We start from the raw sequence: 20001 nt of genomic DNA, 5'->3' as shown, positions 1-20001 counted from the left end.
CCTGTAAGAACTCCAAATGCTACCCTACAAGGAATGGAAACCTTAGAAAATGCTATCCAATTTGCTAACCAGTAAATCATAGCCCTTCAACACAATTCAGAACCACTCTCCCAACCATAGGTGTATGCTAACTTCCGTTGCAGCTCTTGAACAATTCACCATATGCAGAAATCCTCTTTCCTAGATACAAGAAAACACAGTAGGGAAAGATCCGTCAACTGGTTATACTTCAGCAGCAAATTTAAATGCCAACTAGAAATACTTCCAGAATTCCCAACTTACTCACAAACCCCCTGCACCAAAGTCTTCTTCCAAGTAATAGTACAACTACATACAGACATGAAAGATTCTACAACTTAGAATTCAAACCTTTATACGTCAACAATGACATAGAAATCAACCTCAGAAAACTATTCGGAAGCAACAGAAGCAAATAGACAATCGAATGCTTTTTTCCTTCACACTGGGCTCATATTTATAATCCCCAAATGACACTTAGTTTCCCAAACACAACTTCCACTTAAGAAGCTTCATCAACACAATATCATTTTACAACATTAAATATAATAAAGTGCCTTATAATATTGTAAAATTAATAACTAATTAATAAATATGAACTCATGCATTAAATACCCCGATCTAATGCAGGTGATGACTGATTGCCAACATTACCAACTGCACTGCCAATATGGCAACTGCCCAAATTAGAATTACGAAAAATAGCAAGTCCATAATTGAGACCCCAAATTTCACTGTTAGCTCACGTGAGTCGCTATGATGAGCTGACTCAACCAACTGTACAGACTTGCCAAAAATGGGGACATTACAGATAAAATGTCTACTTTAGTGGACTGATGATTGCATAATTGCTATTTGTTGGAATGATGGTTTTGTACAAGTGCTACTCGTGATCCTCTTTGTTATGGAATCATAGTGAAACTAATTTTCTGATACATTTACATATTATATCTAAGTCTTAAATCTAATGCAAATATCTATATTGTTGGCATCGATTCCCTATTCATTTTTAGATTGGTAATAAGGTTTGGTTGTACTTGGATTAACAAAGTTTAAATTTAGCAACATCCTGATATCCAACCTATTTGGTATGGTCTGGTCATTCTTATTAGCTTAGTGGGTACAATGTTGTGGATGTAAGTCTGTTTAAATGTAATGACTCACCATATATAGGTGAAGAGGTTGTGTTATATGAATGAAAGATGCTCTTGTTTAATTTCTCCTTCATAGTACTAGGAAGATTGGAGCAATTCCAGTTACCCTTAGTGTAGAGAGTCACTGCTAACTCAAGATTAAGATGATTCCAAATATATTCTTTATCAAAATAATTTGGTTTCTAATATATTGTGTACATCTCTTACATATTTTCCACATGTTCTATTCTCCATCTTTCTCCTGTTTGAGCTTCTTTTCTCTCAAAGGCTCACTTTACAGACTTTGTTCTCTTTATATATGATAGAAATAAGTTTGCAACATTCAGCAATGTGTTTCTTCTCATTTGATAGTTGCAATTGTGCTCATAGAATGCTTGGAAGATAGATTAATTTGTGAAATCATTTCATGACAATTCTTCTTTAGTTTTAATTGTTATTTCATGGTTCATTTTCTTCTTTCTATATAATTCAATGCAGTATAGTTCTCTTAAGAATAATCTTGAATCCGCAGCAGTAATTGAACTCTTATGACAGGCTATCATTGCTTGCAGGAAAAAGTACAACGGCTGCAATGCTTGCTTTTGTGCTACATAGTTTAGGAGATGATATCACAGCAATTGTGGGCGCCAATGTGCCACAAGTAATAACCTTGAGTCTAATATTTTGAGTTGATATTTAATGGGAAGTAAAAGTTAGAACAGAAACACTCCAAAGATTTTACATGTTTGAAATGTTTATACAGTTTCCTGTTATAAATTGTAAGTGTTTTAAGTCCAAAATTTGATCTCAAGGATATTTAGTCGAAGGGATCATACACATACCCTTATAGTTGTTAACTTTTAGTAAAACAATATTCAGAATGTGTCCAACTTAAAGATCATGCCTGCTTCTAGCATCCTTTCTATTTCTTCTTGTACTTTGGTAGCATAATTCTTATTCATCCTATAGGGCATCTTCCTTATTGGTTGTGCTCCTAGCACAAGAGGAATTCTACGCACACACAATTTTGGCGCAATGCCATTAAGGTCTTTATGCATTGAGGAAACAATGTCTTTGTGTAATGATCCCAATTAGAGCTTAGATTTAAGACTGAATAATATTGGGTATCATGGAACATAAATGAAGAAAAATGAATGAGTTTTATTATGGAACATTTGGACCTTCCTATTATATCTTATTAGTAGGAGGGTATGATGAAACAACATACCTCTTTCAAATATAAACTATATTAGGTGTTTTAAATCAATGTTATTGTTGTAACAATTATAGTATTCTTCTCATAGTTATTTATATTATTTATTGAATCCCTTTTATTAGTTTTAAGAAATAACTTAATATTTAATTATCACCTTAGGATAATACTATTATATATTATTAGATCATCATTTATAAATATATTAAAATTATCTTTATAAATTAAATATTATATATTACAATAACATCTATAATTTAGTTATATTATGATCATATCATTTATATATAGCTTAAATTATTATATATTATAATAGCATCTATAGTAATATTATCTATTATTTTATCTTTACTTAAAAAATATATATGAAAATATTATTATTTATTTATAATATAATTATTATATATTACTTTATATTTTCATAGTTATTTATTATTAAATCTTACTTTAGTGGGGATATCACAGTCCTCCCCTCTTGAACTTGCTTGCCCTCAAACAATTGATGTGATACCAATTGTTTTAAAGCTCAGATTCATTGTCTTCCTTGCATATGTGTTAATACACTTGCAAAAGTACACGTTAGTAAATGATGGCCTACGCAAGAAAATATGAAGACACAAAGTAGACACATTAATGCATGGAGACACAAAGCAAAGACACACGAATGAATAAGACACAAAAAAGACATGAAGAAAACACATTAATGCATGAAGAAACGATGTAAACACAAAGTATACATGTTAAAATTTTGAAAGGTAATAAACACAAAGTATACATGTTAAAATTTTGAAAGGTAACTCTTCGTACACTTTGAAATAAGAAAAAGATAAGCAACTATTTTATCAACTTCACTTGTAATTGTTGTGCTCCTTCCCTCCATCTGGAAATCAAATGTTGTTGAAGCTGCACCTAATTCCGTAGTGGATGGTAGATTTACAGCTGCTCGAGTTTTGAAATGACCTACGTGAGGTTCTCATATTGGGTTATCTTTCCCCAACGTGAGCGATTTACTTCGTCCCCTATGCACACTCCCTACCCACTCGGTTGTGCTAGTCCTATAGTGGATGGTAGATTTACAACTGCTCGAGTTTGGACACAATCTATGTGGGGTTCCCATATTGGGATTATCTTTCCTCAATGTGAGTGATTGACTCTGCCCCCGTGCACACTCCCTATCCATGAATTTAAGCACAAATGATTTCGAATAATGTCCCCTTTTGAGACCTTTCTTTTTAATCCAATTTTTTTTCCTCACAGTTGCAATTTATAACCTTCCTTTGCAATTTTTTTGTATTGGATCTACTTGGGATCTTCCTAAATAATTTGATCCTAAAAAAACAATAATTCCATCTTAACATGAGAATCTCAGCATTTAAAGGATCTTCATAAAGTTCATCTTAAAAATATAAAAATAAAGTAGCATCAAATTGGAAGATAAACTTATCTTGATTTAAGTCCACACTTTGGCACTTTCAATGAACCTTTCCAATCCCTCTTATAAAGAACCAAATATCTAATATTTTGACATTTTGAAGAAGAGTTAGAAAAGAAATATCCAAATTTGAATCTAAGTTTTTTTCATCAAAGATAATCCATATAGAATGAAAATGTAAGAAAAAATCTCTCTCATGTTTCCCATCCATTTATATGTCCTCTTTAAAGAGCTTAATATGTCTCCTTCAAAAGAATTTTTCCTCTTCTTCTACTTCCCCAATACAAATTTTTAGTAAAGAATCCTTCTTATACAACCATCAGTAATGCTACAGTTGTCTTTAATAGACTCGTGAGAGCATATACCAATTGACCTTTACTTGTTTCTAAAACTCTTATGTGGGTCACGTCGAAGCTCTTCGAATGTTATTAGTCTTTTGTGACTTTGTAATAGTATGGGTCATAGAATAAGACACTGAATATGATGGTCATTGTCATTACGCATTGTATTGCAATGTTGATTCTTATTTCCCTTTTGCGAATATATTATTTTCTTCTATTCTCCTCCTTGGATATCGTTTCGTCACTGCCATTTTGCATGTTTGTTAGTCCAATGCATTTTTCTTTATTGCTCTTTTGTGGGCTTTTCCATGTGGCAGCAATGTTTGGTCCTTAAATTTATTTCTTTCCTATCCTATTCAATGGGTCCGTTGTTTTGTGTAGATCATGGTGTCCCCATGTGTGCAAGTTAAATTCAATGTCTCATAACCAATCAGCCACCCTTGACGGTTGTATGGAACGATATTGCTTTTTATTTCATGGTATATATTTTTGGTCACCATTAAATGGGTCTGACCTATTCTTTTCTTCACATATGTTATCTTTAATATGCTTTGTTATTCTTATTATATATATCCTTGGCTCCATTCACTTTGGGTATCTTCTAATAGGGTAAAACTTTAATTGTTTGCCACATCATTGACACATAGGAGTACATGGGTTTTGATTGAATGGGTCAGATCCATGTGATTCGCCCTCTTGAATTTATGTACCTTCTTTTTCTTTTTTTTTTCAAAATTCAAATCTCCTCCTCAAGCATATGCTTTCGTTTTTTCTTATAGTGTTCTTAGTATGAAGTTTTAGGTCATCCGTCAATGATTCACATTCCACTATCAATAGTGACACCCAAGTTCAGATGCAATGCCATCTAAAAAAAAATTGATCTCTCAATCCATGTATTTGATTGCTTATGTCTAGTATAATCGTACATGAGACATAGAAATGATTCTTAATTTTGATGATTCATCTAGAAATAACACCAATCTATATAGGTCGAGTCATCACTTCTCAATTCCAGCCAATGATCTCCTTGGCCCACATTACCCAATCGTCATCAGTTAAAGATACCTGGTATTGCATGGGTCCATTTTTGTTTTGTGATTAAATAATTCTCTGGCTTTCATCGTGACTAAATATCCTCATAATTCTTTATCCGCTATTTCCAAACCATACCAAGTACTGTACAGAGTCTTCTGATTCAAGGAAATAATGCATTACATAACTGCATTTGAAGCTTACACGAGAAGCTTATGAGCCATATAAGTATGACTAGTCCAAATCAGTATGGTAGTATTCACAGTTAGCCTGTCATTCGATGGTAATTCTTGCCACTTTTGTTGAAGTTTTATGATGACAGCCAGTCTCCGCATTGTTAAAGATGAATCAGCTGGAACCGGTGAAGAGTGAGAGGTCAGTCATGCAACTGTTTTCTCCCAATCTGTTCAGGGTGATGCGAATTTTTCTGGGCAAGCATGTCTTTTTATTGATATTACACCTAATATGTATCTGTTTAGTAGATTGGAATTTGTTATTTCCTATAGTTGTAGGTTAGATTGAAATTGCCATCTCTATGTGATGGGATTGTTTCTCTCAGCATTTTTCTTCAATTATTGTTCTTTGTATCAGTAAGATTATTGCTTATTAAATAAATTGTCAGGATGGCAGGATCGTAGCTTTGATACCATTTGCAATGATCCCAATTAGAGCTGAGATTTAAAACTGAATAATACGGGGTATCATGGAAAATAAATGAAGAAAAATGAATGAGTTTTATTTTTCGATACCCTAGAATGGAAGGTTTGGACCTTCCTATTATATCTTATTAGTAGGAGGGTATGATGAAACAACATACCTCTTCCAAAATATAAATTATATTAGGTATTTAAACCAATGTTATTCTTGTAACAATTATAGTATTCTTCTCATAGTTATTTATATTATTTATTGAATCCCCTTTAGTATTAAGAAATAATTTAATAATTAATTATCACCTTAGGATAATACTATTATACATTTATAAATATACTAAAATCATCTTTATAAATTAAACATTATATATTACAATAACATCTATAATTTAGTTATTTTATGATCATACCATTTATATATAGCTTAAATTATTACATGTTATAATAGCATCTACAGTAATATTATCTATTATTTTATCTTTACTTAAAATATATATATTAAAATATTATTATTTATTTATAATATAACTATTATATATTACCTTATATTTTCATAATTATTTATTATTAAATCTTACTTTAGCCGGGATATCACACTTTGTATTGCACGCAAACATTGAATGTTGCTGCCTTTAGGTCTGGATTGCAATCATTGCTGACTAATATCATTTTCTGGGTTGTCTTTGTCACCTAAGTTCACCTTTTCCATTTTCAGTTATACTTTTTTATTTTGTCTCACTTAATGTTATAAGCAGGTGTATCATCTAGCTTCGTTACACCCTCCTTGTATTCTTCAAACTCTAGAGGTTCAACTAGTTGTGGCTTTGTCCTCATCTTTCTCAATGCCCCCAATTTGTAACATGTTGCACTTGGGGTGGACCACCTAGTAGTCTTCCATCTGCCAATGGAAGAGACTGTTAAGAGAACTTGACTTGTCCTCAAAGCAATTCGCGAGATCAAGCACCTCTTCGTCATTCAATTCCATGAATTTTTTTTCTTCATTTGCTTATGATTCTCCTCCTTTCGACTTTGATTCAGAGGATGGTGATTCTTTGCTTACGACCATTTTTCTGATTGCCACTCTTAGTTGTGGCATGGCCTGCAAGAGCAATATCACCTTGATGGTTATCTTGTTTGCAGTATGTGGTGTGCAATGTTTTTCTTTGATTCTGATCACATTGAGGTACTAGTCATTTCATGGGAGGTTCTTTCTTTGGCAGTCGCTTGTTCAACATGTGCTTTGGTGCTCAAAGTTGGTTTTTCTCCATATGAGGGTCTAGATAAACTAATTTCTTTGTTTGCATTCTACTAATTGCGAGGAATCCCTCGTCATCCTCCTCTAGGTGCAACATGTTGATACCTTATTGTTTAGGGTAGTTGGTGTTTTCATGATCACTTGGTGCACACCATTTGCACAACATTCCTCCTTTGTTTTGTTTATAATATATATTAGTGTTGCCTGACCCCTTTTGCTACATTTGCAGCATTGGATTATAGGTATTACTTTTGAGTTGTATTGGATTGTACTTCTTATCCTAATATTATTGTATTGGTTGCTACTCTTTGGTTTGTTATATTGTCTTCCAAGAGATGCGCCATTGTTGTTTTGTGGTGTAAGAGGTGTGGTTCGAGGGGTTAAATGTTCCCATTGAGTGAAGAACACTTGTATTGCTTGTTTTCAAATTGTACATGCACTCCTTAATGGAATTCCCCATTACTTTACAAATGCAAAAGGATTTTTTTTCAAGCAATTAGTTTTGGTATGACCTACTTTGTAGTTGGTACATTTTAGTTCATTAGTTTTTTAAATTTTTCTCTCTTGGCTTTCAGTTTTTTCATTATCTACATCAGGTTGTTTTGTAGGCCTTGATTTATGTGATCCTTCATTGTTGCTATCTCCAGTGTTCTTGTCATTATTCACCTTCCTCTTTCCTTAGGAGGATGTTTTGTTTTCATTCTTGATATCTATCACTAAATTGTAGGCATTAGCATATGAGGATGAAGGCACCACTTTTATTCTTTGTGTGCAACATCTATGTTGAATCTTTTCCTTTGATTTTGATTGCAATGAGGTATAGGTCATTTCATTAGAGGTCCTTTCTTTAGCCATCGCCTATTCAACTTGTTTTTTTGCCCCTTAGAGTTGTTCCTTCTCTTTACGAGGGTCTAGACAGATTGATTTCTTTGTTTGCATTTAGGTGATTGCCAAGATTTCCTCATCATCTTTTTTCACGTGCAACCTTTTGATAAATTTTTGTTTTGTGTAGTTGGTGTCTTCATGATCACTAGATCCACACCATTTGCACAACATTCTGCATTTGTTTTGATTATTTTGGCATTCCCTACTGAAATGGCTCAATTCCCTACACCTTCAAAATATGATTATAGGCCTTACTTTGGAGCCATTGAATTCTACTTCTTGAGATACTATTATTTTATTGATTGTTATTCCCTCATCTCTTGCAGTATCCTTCAATAGATGCATTATTGTTATTTGTGGTTTAGAAGGTGTAGTTGGAGTTGTCGATTGCTCCCTTCGAGTGAAGAACACTTGTGTGCTTTTCGTTTTCAAATTGTAAAGGCATTCATTAATGGAATGCGCCATTAGTCGACAAATTGTGTATAACAATTTTTTCAGGCAATTAGTTTTGGTGTGACCTACTTTACAATTGGTGCACTATAGCTCTTTAATTCCTTTTGAATTTTCTTTCTTATCCATTAGTTCTTTCATTGTTCGCATCATGTCTCGCTATAGGGCTTAGACTGTCTACAATTCTTTGTTGTTGCTATCTCAAGTTCTTTCATCATCATCCGTCTTACTATTTCCCTAGGAGGATGTTTTGTTTTCACTCTCTATATCCATTGCTTGATTATAGGCATCAATATATGAGGTAGGAGGTACTACTTCATCTTTTTGTGCAATGTAGGAATCAATTCCTTGATGAGCCATCTCTTTTTCAATCCATCGACTAGTTGATTCTCTAACTTCATTAGCAATTCCTTGAGCCTACGATTGTAGTCACATACATTCTCATTTTCCTTTGCTTATTGTAGATGTTTGTGATAATCTCTCAACAATTTGAACTATGCCTTGAATGCCTTTTTTAGCATGTCTAATGAGGCTGTGTATTCTTCATCAAGTTCCATGAACGATTTTTTTTTTTCCATGAACTAGTCTATGGTTATACCTTGTAACATCATTTCAAACACTTCCAACCAATAGTCTTTGTCTTCTTAGTTGCTTGCTATCCAGATGGTTTCTTACATCTTGAAGTGTCTCGTAGGATCTTTGTACTCGTTGCCCATGAACTTTAGGAGCTTCTACCTTTCCACATTCAAACTTGTTGGGAGTCACCATTTTCCTTGATTGATTTTTCCCCTTTGTGTTGGTGTAATGTCCCCAATTTTATCGGCATCTTAGTTTTATGGATTAGCGTATTATTGTGATCCTCATAGGCTAATTATTGTGGATAGAGGGTCTTTTGTGGCAGAGGCTTGGCTTGGGAGGGTCTTATCTTCTCCCCATTTCAGTAGGCTACAGATTGGCCTTCGTTTGGCTTAGATTGGACTTCATCTGGGCTTAGTTTTGTGTACTTCCTATTTGTGGTAAGTTGGTGTTGATCGAGATGGACCCTTTCTATTTTTGGAAAGTGCATTGGTCACATGGAGAAATAATAGGTATGACTCCTATTTTAGACGACATATTTAAATAATGAGTATTATGTGAGTTATTATATTTTTAGTGTCCAAATTATTATTAATTATTAAATGGCTTATTATAAAGTTATAATTTAGCTTTATAATTTCACTTAAGTTGGGAGTTGAGTTATTATTGGAAAGTGCCATTTATTAATTAGTTAAGCCAAGTGAAGTGAGAGAATTTAGAGGGAGCTTCTAATTAATGTTGTGTGGTGAAGCTTCTTGAGTGAAGGTACATTTTGCCAATGAAAGGGGATTTGGAGGTTATAAATACAAGCTCATTTGTTGAGAAAAGCATGCTTGATTATTTATTTGCTTTTGTTGCCTTTGTGGCTTTTTTGAGGTTCCTGATTTTGTGCCCTTGCTGAGGTATAAGGGTTTGATTTTGAAGTCTGAAATCGATTTCCTCATTTTGTGCTTACTGTGGCTTGAGGAGAGAATTTGCTGGTGTTGTCTCCATTATCACTGTTGAGGTAAAGTGGATTGATTTGTTGCAATCTGAATTTAGAGGGCACAATTGTTGAAGCTGATTGTGCTTTTCACAGCTGAGATATTGTGGTTAAGCCTGAGAATTGTTCTAATTGATTTGTCTTCCATGTCTGATTTTCCTGTTGCTTTAGAAGGAGAGATTAGTGCTGACAGAAATTGTTTGGAATCAAGAGAATTCGCTGCTGTTGTTTAAATATTTAAATTCTGGGTGCCAAAGACCTGGCTAGGTGTTGTTACATTTTGCATAAAGCTTCAGTGATCTCATGCTTGGAGATTTCTGTTGTTGGATATCATTTCTCTTGCAGTCTTGGATGCTAAGACATTATTAATTTTGGGCTCACGTGTACATCTGATCAAAGGCACTGGATATCTCTATGTTGGTCGCTGCCTATACATCTATCTAGAGATTCTAGACATCCATATCTGCTCATATCAGAACAGCATTACAGGTCAGTCAGTACATTTAATTCTTTGGCATCATGGTCTTGCCAATAGCTGCCTAGAAATTGGTGAATTGGATGTAACTCAAAGGGGGAATTGAAGGTTTGTTGCAACTTCTATCAAGAGCTAAGAATTTTCCAGTCTCATCATCATTTGTAATAAACAGAGTTAGTTTTCATGCAGCCTTCAGAATTGATACATACTGAATTTCCATTGATTCTAATTTTCAGAGCTGGAACATTAGTTGTAATTGATGCTTTCGTATCATTTCCTTGTTAGAAAATCCAAAATCCCTGAGAAAAACATACTTGAAACTATCAGAGTATGCTTGCAAAGTGTTTTACAAAATGTCAAACATCTGAAAGTAAAATAGTTGATGATTTGTTAGAGTTAAAGCTAGTTGGGGTTCTTACAGTTGGATGTAAGTGGACTGTCTTGATCTCTTTGTTTTGGTCTCTGCCTTGCACTCTTGACAATGTATGAGTCCTCTACACGTAAGTCATCAATGTCCCTCGCGATTTAATCGCCATTTAAATATGAGAAACACTTGCAGGTGTTTACTGCTGGTGATTTAATTGCCATTTAAGTCGGCTACAATTTAACGGAAATCATGTCGCAAGTTTTTCTAATAAAACTTGTGAAATCTCAGATTTAGGTTGGAAGAAATTGTGAGAAAAATCAGTAAAACTAAAAGTAGATTTTCAAGGGTTTTCATTGTTTGGTTTTGTGCCACGACAAGGTTGAGTAGTTGAAATGAAAAAAATGCATGGAGAAGAAACATGAAAGCTAGCAAATGACTGGGCAAAAACATGTGGACAAAAAAGGCGTTTTCATTGGCAAATCTTTGGCACGAAGATTTAGTGATTCCAAGGAGTCTTGATTGATTTTACAGGCATATGTTTAATTCATCTTTTCTGGTATCATGTGCTTGTTCTATTGGTCTTCAACACCAATCAAATTCCAGGAATGTGTCCTATTCATCGGAATATGGTAAAGGTCAATACAAGTTTGTAGAATAGAAAGTTCCAAAAATGTCAAGCAGCTGAAAATTTAGCTGTGCTTGTAAGCTGGGACAACCATTTAAGATGTCGTAATAAGTTTTGTGAAAGACGTTGTTATGGCATTTCATATTTCATAGAATCTTCAAACATGAAAGCCATTTCAAATTTTCATAAAATTGTCAAAATGTTGAAATGCACTTTTCTATGATGCAATGCTAAATTCTAATTGCTGTGTATTTAACTCCAATCTTTGATTTGTATATGATGGAAATCTTATTAGACATGTTCTACAAATCTGGTCTATATGTTTTGAAATGTTGTCGATTTATTGCCCTTTTCTTGGTGTGTCCTAAGTTTTTAATTTTTTTAGGCCAGCCGAGTTATTACTGAATCTGAGTTTTTCAACTATGACCTATACTCCATAGAGGATATATAGGTTTGATTTAAAAGGGGGCACATTGGATATACACATTCTAGAAGAATATATAGGGTGAATGGGAAATGAATCTCTTCAAGAGGTTCTCATACATAAAATTAGTGTCTCAATTGACAATAATAAGACAAATGCTTTACTGTTTTTAAATATCTTTCAAAATATTTCTATTGATATGTTGTGGAGGTTCATAAATACTGTATTGGAACTGGAAGGATTACAACATGATAGCTATGTAGATGAAGAGATTCAAGATGGGTGAACAATTATATTTTTAGTTTTGTGTAATTTATGCTATATGTACAAGTATTAATTTATTTTCTCAATACAAGAAGTGCAGAGCTAGTCAATAATGACCCCATATTCACATCAATGAGTTCCCCTTAAAATTTATAAATTATATTTTCTATTGGTGAGCAATGTAAAATTTCTTTTGTATAGAATAAATTTCTAATTTTTCTCATTTAGTAACCTCCAATCCAAATTTATTGAAGTCTTTTCATTTGGAGACTGGTGAGCTAGCAGTGAAAATAATAGGTTAAATTGAACTTATGAAGGGTTAAAAAATGTCATTTAAAAATAGGTACTTAGGATATATAGTTTAAAGGTGTATTTTAATAGGAATGATGTATTGGGAGAGGGTATACATATAAAAAAGTCTTAACATTGAGAGTAGAATGAAAAGTAAAGGCAGTAGTTAAGATTCTATGTTTATAGACTAAGTGGCTGGTTCGGATTCTAGTTTGACATTCGGGTTTGAAATTCGCTCAAATGTATTTTGGGTTGGGTTCAGGTTCGTTTTGGGTTCGTCCATACAAGATTTTTGTATTTTATTTTATATATACATAAACATATGCTGCAGCAAATAAATTCATACACCACTATGCTAATAACTTATAATACGACATCATTTTAGGTCTGCTGCTGCATAAAAGCCCAAACGATGTCATTTTAGGTCGAACGAAACAAAAAAGTGCTTTATTGAATAGTTAAAAAGTCAACAAAAAAGTTGTCGTTTCCCAAATTCGCTATAAAGTCGTCAAAATTCTGCCCAGGCTTGTCTGACCCAAACCAAATTTGATCAAAATTCCCACAAAGTTGACCAGGGTTCAAAATTATGAATCTGCAGGGGATTTACCGGAAAATAACGAATTTGACATGAATGCAAACTGACTACGAATTTAGGCGAATCGAATTTCGACTTTCAGCTTTCTGGAGTGAATATGGTAACTTAGTTTATAGATGTTGTAGGACAAGTTTACTGAGTGAATCCCCTGGCCCATACTGGAAGATCAAACAATGCATGTTCTAAGTGGCTAATTGAAATCATAGTAGGATTCCATTTACATAACAACAACATAAAGAACAAGAAGTGTAAATGGAATTCAATTACTTGGCTTTGGAAAAAGAAAAACAACGGGCAAACCCGACAAATAAAAAAATGCCCATCAGATAAATAAGTGAAAAATTGTTATTTTTTATTCATACCAAATATACTGAATGTAAAGAAATGGAGTCTTTAAAATAGAATTTGTTCAACTTTTTTCTAGTTTGTTATAGAAATATCATGAGAATCAATAATTACTGAAGTGTGTCTTAATTTTAAGACGATGTCAATTGTTTGAAAGCCCTGATGAACAGGCTCCTTTGTTCACCTGAGCTCTGAAATAATTCTCCATCAAAAGGTTGAAAAATGACAAAATTGGGCTCTATGAGTAACAATAGGTAGTTGTTTGGAAATACTGGAAAAAACCTCAGGTTATTCAACAACCCTCAAGTTATTTGCAGACTATTGAATAACAGATGGGCTTTTCCATTAGCCATGGGATTTTTTAGAAAAAAAAACCAATTTGGCAAAAAAATTAGTTTCTCTTCAAATTTGCACAGCTTGGGGTTAGGTAACAGTTAACCCTGATTTTTCCTCAGTTTTTTCTTGCATTATCATGATGTATTTCATCAATCCTATTAGGAAGAAATTCTCTCTGGCGTGGCAGCTAGAATGTGCAGTGCAGATATTGGCTACAATGCATGTGCAACATGTCAGAACTAACCATTTTAACATTTTGATATTTACTACAACCGCCTACTCTCTTGTCCCACTAAAATCATGTCCTCATATTTGAACTGAGGAATTGCAACTGCGTAGTAGATTCTTTAAAGGAACCTCTACCATATCCATAACAATAGATTAATGAAAGAATTGATCTTGGTTTGCTTATCACATCAGTGTCTTAATCTATTAGCATTCCGTGATGGGGATATATCTTGAAAATGTTTCTTTGAAACGTTTTTAGAGTTCTAATGCTGGTATGGTGCTTGGTAATCTTGTCAGGTCAATATTAATCACTTTCAAATATGTAATCCTACCCAATATTGGCAATTAAAACATCTTACAAAACTATTTTACAGAAGTGAGCAACATAAAGAGAAATTTGTTTGTCTTACTTTAATATTATATATAGTATATACAAAGATTATGACAGATGCTTTATTCTATTGTTGTAGTTTCCTGAAGGTGGAAATGCTATTGCAGGCCATAGCTCTTATTTTGTTTTGGAGGTGCGTGTTGCCTTTCTCTCTTTTTGAAGGTGGTGATTTTCTTGTGTGGAACCTATAAATTATAAAAATGATGAATGCTTACTATTTCATTGTTTGTAAGTAAAATACTTGCACAACATATCATATACTATTATTTGGACAATAATGACATGTTTTGTGCCTGTTTAAAGATCGATGTATTTATTGGGATTTCTATTATGGTTCATGTGGCATAGAAAAACCTATTCCATAAATATTCTAGTATATTTCGGTGTCATAATTGAAGGAAACTAATGTTGGTCAATTAAACAAATAAATTAATATTAGACAATTTTCCTTTCTTGCCATTGTGATTGAAAGCAAGCTCATGACAAGGAAATTGGTCTTTTTTTAATTTTTTGTGACGATAAAAGAAAAGCTTGGTTGTTTTATAGATAGCATATAGTATTCATAAGTGCCATATATTAAGAGTTAAGGACGCAACACGTAAGTGTTGACTTTTATGTCATTTCATGCAAATTCTCTGCCATTTAGTATGTGTACCGAGCTAGGTTGTTGACATGTAACTATGCATTGGTTACACTTCAGTGTCTGATCAGTGAAGTCCCTAATTTCACACAGGAGTATGATGAGAATCAATCTCATTGTATTTTGTATCATTATTGTATGTTTGTTCTGAAATTTTACCATTAGAAGAACCTTGTTGTGGACATCATCGTTCACTTTACGTCAAATTCTTCAGCTGTATGGATATATTTTAATCTTTGATTTGTGCAAGTACACAACCTTTAATTTCAAACAGATATTTTGTAGAGGTTGGATTTCATCTCTTATTGCTTTTTCTTTCTGCTCGTTGACATAAATTTCATTTTTTTAGATTTCTTTTTTCCCATTTAACTAGTAAAGTGAAAAGGCCATTTTTATTTTTGTATAGTGTTTTTCTTCTAACATTTTTTTAGGAAAATTGTAAAAGTTTCTGCAAATTGTGACCAAAACTCAGATTTCTATAATATCCTTTTCTATTTCTGAAGATAATCTTCTTAAGGTTCTGAAGGTAGGAGTTATCACCTTTAACTCTTATCTGAACTTGATTTATATCTGCAATGTATTTGTATAGGTATTATTGCTTGAGAGAGTAGACTGACTTATTATTGTGTGTCCTCAAACTACAATAATGCCTACCATATCTATCAAGACCAAAGGGCATGTCCCTTAAAGGAACATGACCTTCCCTAGGTCGGCCCAAACACCACTTGAGATAATCAGCGCGTCAAGAAATAATTAATTGCTCAACTAACCTAACAACTTTGTTATGGTTTAGTACAAAATGTAGTTTCTTCCAAGGATCGCCACATATCTTATGTCAAGTCTAGTGCATATAAAGGCTAACATATGATATTAATGGAAGAAGACTGAGGTGTGGTTTGCTTTTCTCAGACTAGTAGGACTATCATGTTAATATTTAACACTCCCTCTTAACTTGATAATCATATTGAGAGATAACATATCTAGCATCATCAATTATGATGAATAAGCATAGATTGATACTCTATATCTATCTGAATCTTCTGAGAAAAATGATATCATTTAACATATGATACTAAGTCATATCACATTATGACTTATCACTTTAGTATTGCATGTAATGCAATACACAGGATAAAATCTGAGGAACAATTAAGTTCTTCATTTATCTTGGTTGTGATTCCTAGGAACTGACATTCCTATATCACAACATGATCCTGAGTTAAGATCTACAAAAACACAGGATAAACTTTGGAGAATAATAAAATTCTTCCTTTATCCAAATTGTGACTCATAGGCATAACAATGTCTACATCACAATGTGATCTTGAACTCATCTAGATTTGATAGTAGATTTCTACTGTTTAGCACATTATCTAAGAGATCATCCTTTCTCATAATGCCTTTTATACAATTGTTCATTATCTTAGAGATCGTCACCTCTTAGATTATGAACACAAATGGTGAAGCCCATAATAGTCAATAACCTAACAATAATATTTTTAAAAATTATTTCATTAAGAATTAAAGAATACAAATGTATAATGATTCAACCATACCAAGTCTTTACTTGAAGTGATCTATCTTCATTCTAGAGCGAGGTTTGGTAAGAATATTTGCCGTTTGATCTATAGTGCAAATGTATTCTAATTTTATAGAATTCTTGTTTACCATATCTCTTACATGATGGTAAGGAATTTCAATATGCTTGGACCTGTCATGAAAACTGGATTCACAGAAAGCTTAATGGAACTTTGATTATCACAATGAATAGTAGTAGGATTCATGGGTTGACCAAATAATCCCACAAGAACTTTCTAAGCCAAACTGCCTCCTGAGAGGCCATTGCTGTAGCAATATATTCAACTTATGTGGAACTTTGTGCTACTGATGCCTGCTTTCTGCATATCCAAGATATCATTGCTGAAACAACATCCTGAAGTGCATTTCCTATCAGTAACGCTTCCAGCTCAATCTGAGTCTCTTCTGTAATCTTTCCATCTGATGTACTTTCCATCCCTTCAATGTTGCAATAGCTAGGACTGTTCTTGTAGAGGTGTATTTGGCAAGTTGGAGCAAAGGTTTCTTCATAAACAATTCGCTTCTTCTAAGAGAATCCTCTAGCTATGAATCTGGCTTAATGCTAGTGTCAGCAACATGCTTAATTTTAAATATCCATTTAGAAGAAACAACAGATTTCCTTTCAAGCCTTGGACAATTTCTCAAACTAGGAATGGTATCCTTCTGTCATAGCAACCTTCCAAGCAGTAAGTTTAAAAGCATTTGAAACATTGGTGGTTCTGATTTAGATAAATCACTTATTTTGGTTCTGGTTAGATAGTAATAAATCCGAAATCTAATCCATGATGTCATTTGTACTGATATTAGGACATTAAGTCCACCAATTACTAAATCAGATATCAAATCCATGATGTCACTTGCACTGGTATCCAAATATCAAATACATGATATTCACCAAGTGCTTCGAGTACTAGTATCTAGACATTAAGTCCACGAAGTACTCAATCCTTGAGTTGAGAAGACTCAAACCATGGATCGCTACTATCCACAAAAAATAAAATATAATCACATAAGTAAATTTAGCTAGATATGCAACTATGGCCTATGCTATATTCACATATCAAATACATTATCATGCAAAATATCCAATTATAGACTCAACTATATAAAAGAGGTTTAGCCTTTGCTATAACATAGCCAATGATTGTAACAAACACAACCAATAATGTAGCCTAGGCTATATATAGTCTTGAAAAGAAATGCTAATACATATGAATCCCCAAAGGAAGAGTTTATAATGTAAAACTAGGTGAAAGTAGGCCCATATAAAACTCCCTCTTAAGTTCGAGCATCTCTAAGGTGGATTCAATCCATTTCTGCAAGCTCTCAATATATCCATGATTGTATTTAAACCAAATTGAAGTAATTGAAGTCCATGACACTTAATGTGATCTCTCTTAGTGAAGAATTTACAAGTTTCCTATTTGCTTCCTCTGAGGTTTAGATTTAACTACTTTTGGTAGGACTCCCTCTCAATATGTAAACTGTAAGATCCCCTCCTGTTATCTAGCCAAAGTTTATGGATAACTTCTCAAGGGGATACTTGCCATTATCAAACCATGAGAATTTCTGTTTATGTCACTTAGTTCAGATTTATCTCAGAATTAATGGTTTAACCAGTTTTAATTCTTTAACTCAGACATAAATGCAATCACACTTAAGACTCATTTCTGACAAGAGTCATATCACAGAAAATAAACTTATTAACAAGCATAAAATGATTGAAATACTCCCTCTCGGTAGAGATGGCCTTGGTCTACACAATAAGATAGTTGATTTAACCTCCTCTAAGGCTAAACATCTCCCTTTGGAAATGTAATATCAAATCAACATCCTTGTCTCATAATTTGTTGCATTCTTTTCTTTCAATTGTCATTACCATTCTCCAAATTGTTGCGTAACACTCTAGTAATTATATATTATGTATATATCTATGTCTGCCTTCGTGTTTGCCCCAATGCTTTCCAAATTTAGCTCCCACACAACAATTTCACTTCTGGTGGAATTGCTGTTCCAATTTTTTCCAACCCCCTGAATCATTGTGATTCTCAAGGAATGCTGAAATTGGTGATGAACTATAGTAGTGTTGAATCTTGATGTATGAATCTAAACTATTCCATACCCTTAGTTAATTCCTCAGGTATACACAAATCTAGTCTCTAGCATATCAAAATTTTCACACTGTTCAATTTATCAAATGGAATCTATCACAACCTAAATACACTTGCTTCATCTCAGAATCATTCAGCTACCTCCAATTGCTTCTACCACAACTCCCAGTGCATGCAGTCTGCTATGAATGACAATCTTCAACAAGTCAGCTACAAACAAGCTAAGGTTGAGACAGTGTGCTCATATGAGTGGATATATGTACTAACTCATTGTATGTAGGTTGACATTACAACTGCAGATTCTTGTAATAGCAATATTTTTGCCAAATCATGACACAAAGAAATTCTTTATGATGATAGTAATACCAATCTCCACCAAGACTCTTGTTAGGAGCAAGGAATATTTTAGAATTGGTGGTTTTTTTTTTTTTTTAAATTTAATTTTTCAATACTCTAGACAGATTCAATCACTAAGGAAGGCACTCATTTATTTATTACTTTTACATATACACTGTCAATGATATTTGTCGTGTAGCTCCAATTTTGTGATCAAAATGTACTTGAGTACCTCACGATGGTCTTTTCAATGTGATAGAACAATATTCATAGATTTTATGGCAACATTCACTCTTAAATTTCCTGTGTGAGAAGCTAAATTCAAGACAACAAAATTGTGTAAGAGACCATACCAATTCCGTTCCAAACACTAAACTCATCTCACGACAAGCAGGAATGATTTGTACATTCCATATGAGCATTGTGCCCAATACTATTGAAGTCGTCAAAGATTACTGTTGATGCTTTACCCAGGTTTATTTATAATCTCCACTATTGTTTCAACAAATATTAATTCTCAGTGACCATACGATACTATATCACACATTCGATAAGAGCTTATTTATTTTGCCCACTAGTTTATGACTTTAATGCTTTGAAAGTCAGATATTTTTAACCTTCAGAGACAATCCGACTTGTCTAGCTTTCAATCGTTCTATCTATGTAGTCTTGCCTTTACAATAACGTCAACCACAGAAAGTCCCTGTCACGGAATGCAGTGAAACAACCTTTCCAATCAGCTTACTACTTTAACTCTCCTCCCAAATATATCAAAGAAAGATCACCATATAAACTTGTGTCAAATTGAGGATCATAATAGCAGAGAATGGAGGAAAATGAATTTTAGATAATCTGGATTTCCATTATCCGATTGGTTCAAATTTCTTGCTGCTTGTGCTTCTAGAGAATAAAATTTCTGGTAAATTCTAATACATCATCCCTTAGTCAAGCCTATTTGATTCTGCCCATGAATCTAAATGGGTCTACCTTCAAGTGGTTAAGCTTCCAACGAAGGAACCCGCTCT

The 20001-nt window shown here is 33.4% G+C and overlaps 1 protein-coding gene across 9 annotated transcripts in view; it reads left to right on the top strand.

The window, feature by feature from the left end:
* LOC149555669 (uncharacterized) overlaps positions 1–20001 on the top strand; it is a 247924-nt gene that overhangs the window by 80514 nt on the left and 147409 nt on the right. For 8 of the 9 annotated variants that reach the window (XR_016364536.1, XR_016364538.1, XR_016364535.1 and 5 more), the window contains exons 4-5: positions 1724–1812; positions 14391–14444. Coding sequence is in view for 3 of the 9 variants with exons in the window: in XM_089829794.1 (XP_089685920.1) it covers positions 1724–1812; positions 14391–14444 (143 nt within the window). In the remaining 6 variants the exon portion in view is untranslated. The remainder of the gene's footprint in view (positions 1–1723; positions 1813–14390; positions 14445–20001) is intronic. The other variant, XR_016364540.1, reaches the window with a different exon arrangement.

Source organism: Cupressus sempervirens, chromosome 5 (genome assembly GCF_028749045.1).
Source record: "Cupressus sempervirens isolate cs-2001-9-10 chromosome 5, ASM2874904v1, whole genome shotgun sequence".
NCBI lineage: Eukaryota > Viridiplantae > Streptophyta > Pinopsida > Cupressales > Cupressaceae > Cupressus > Cupressus sempervirens.
This window is presented reverse-complemented; position numbering and strand designations above follow the sequence as displayed.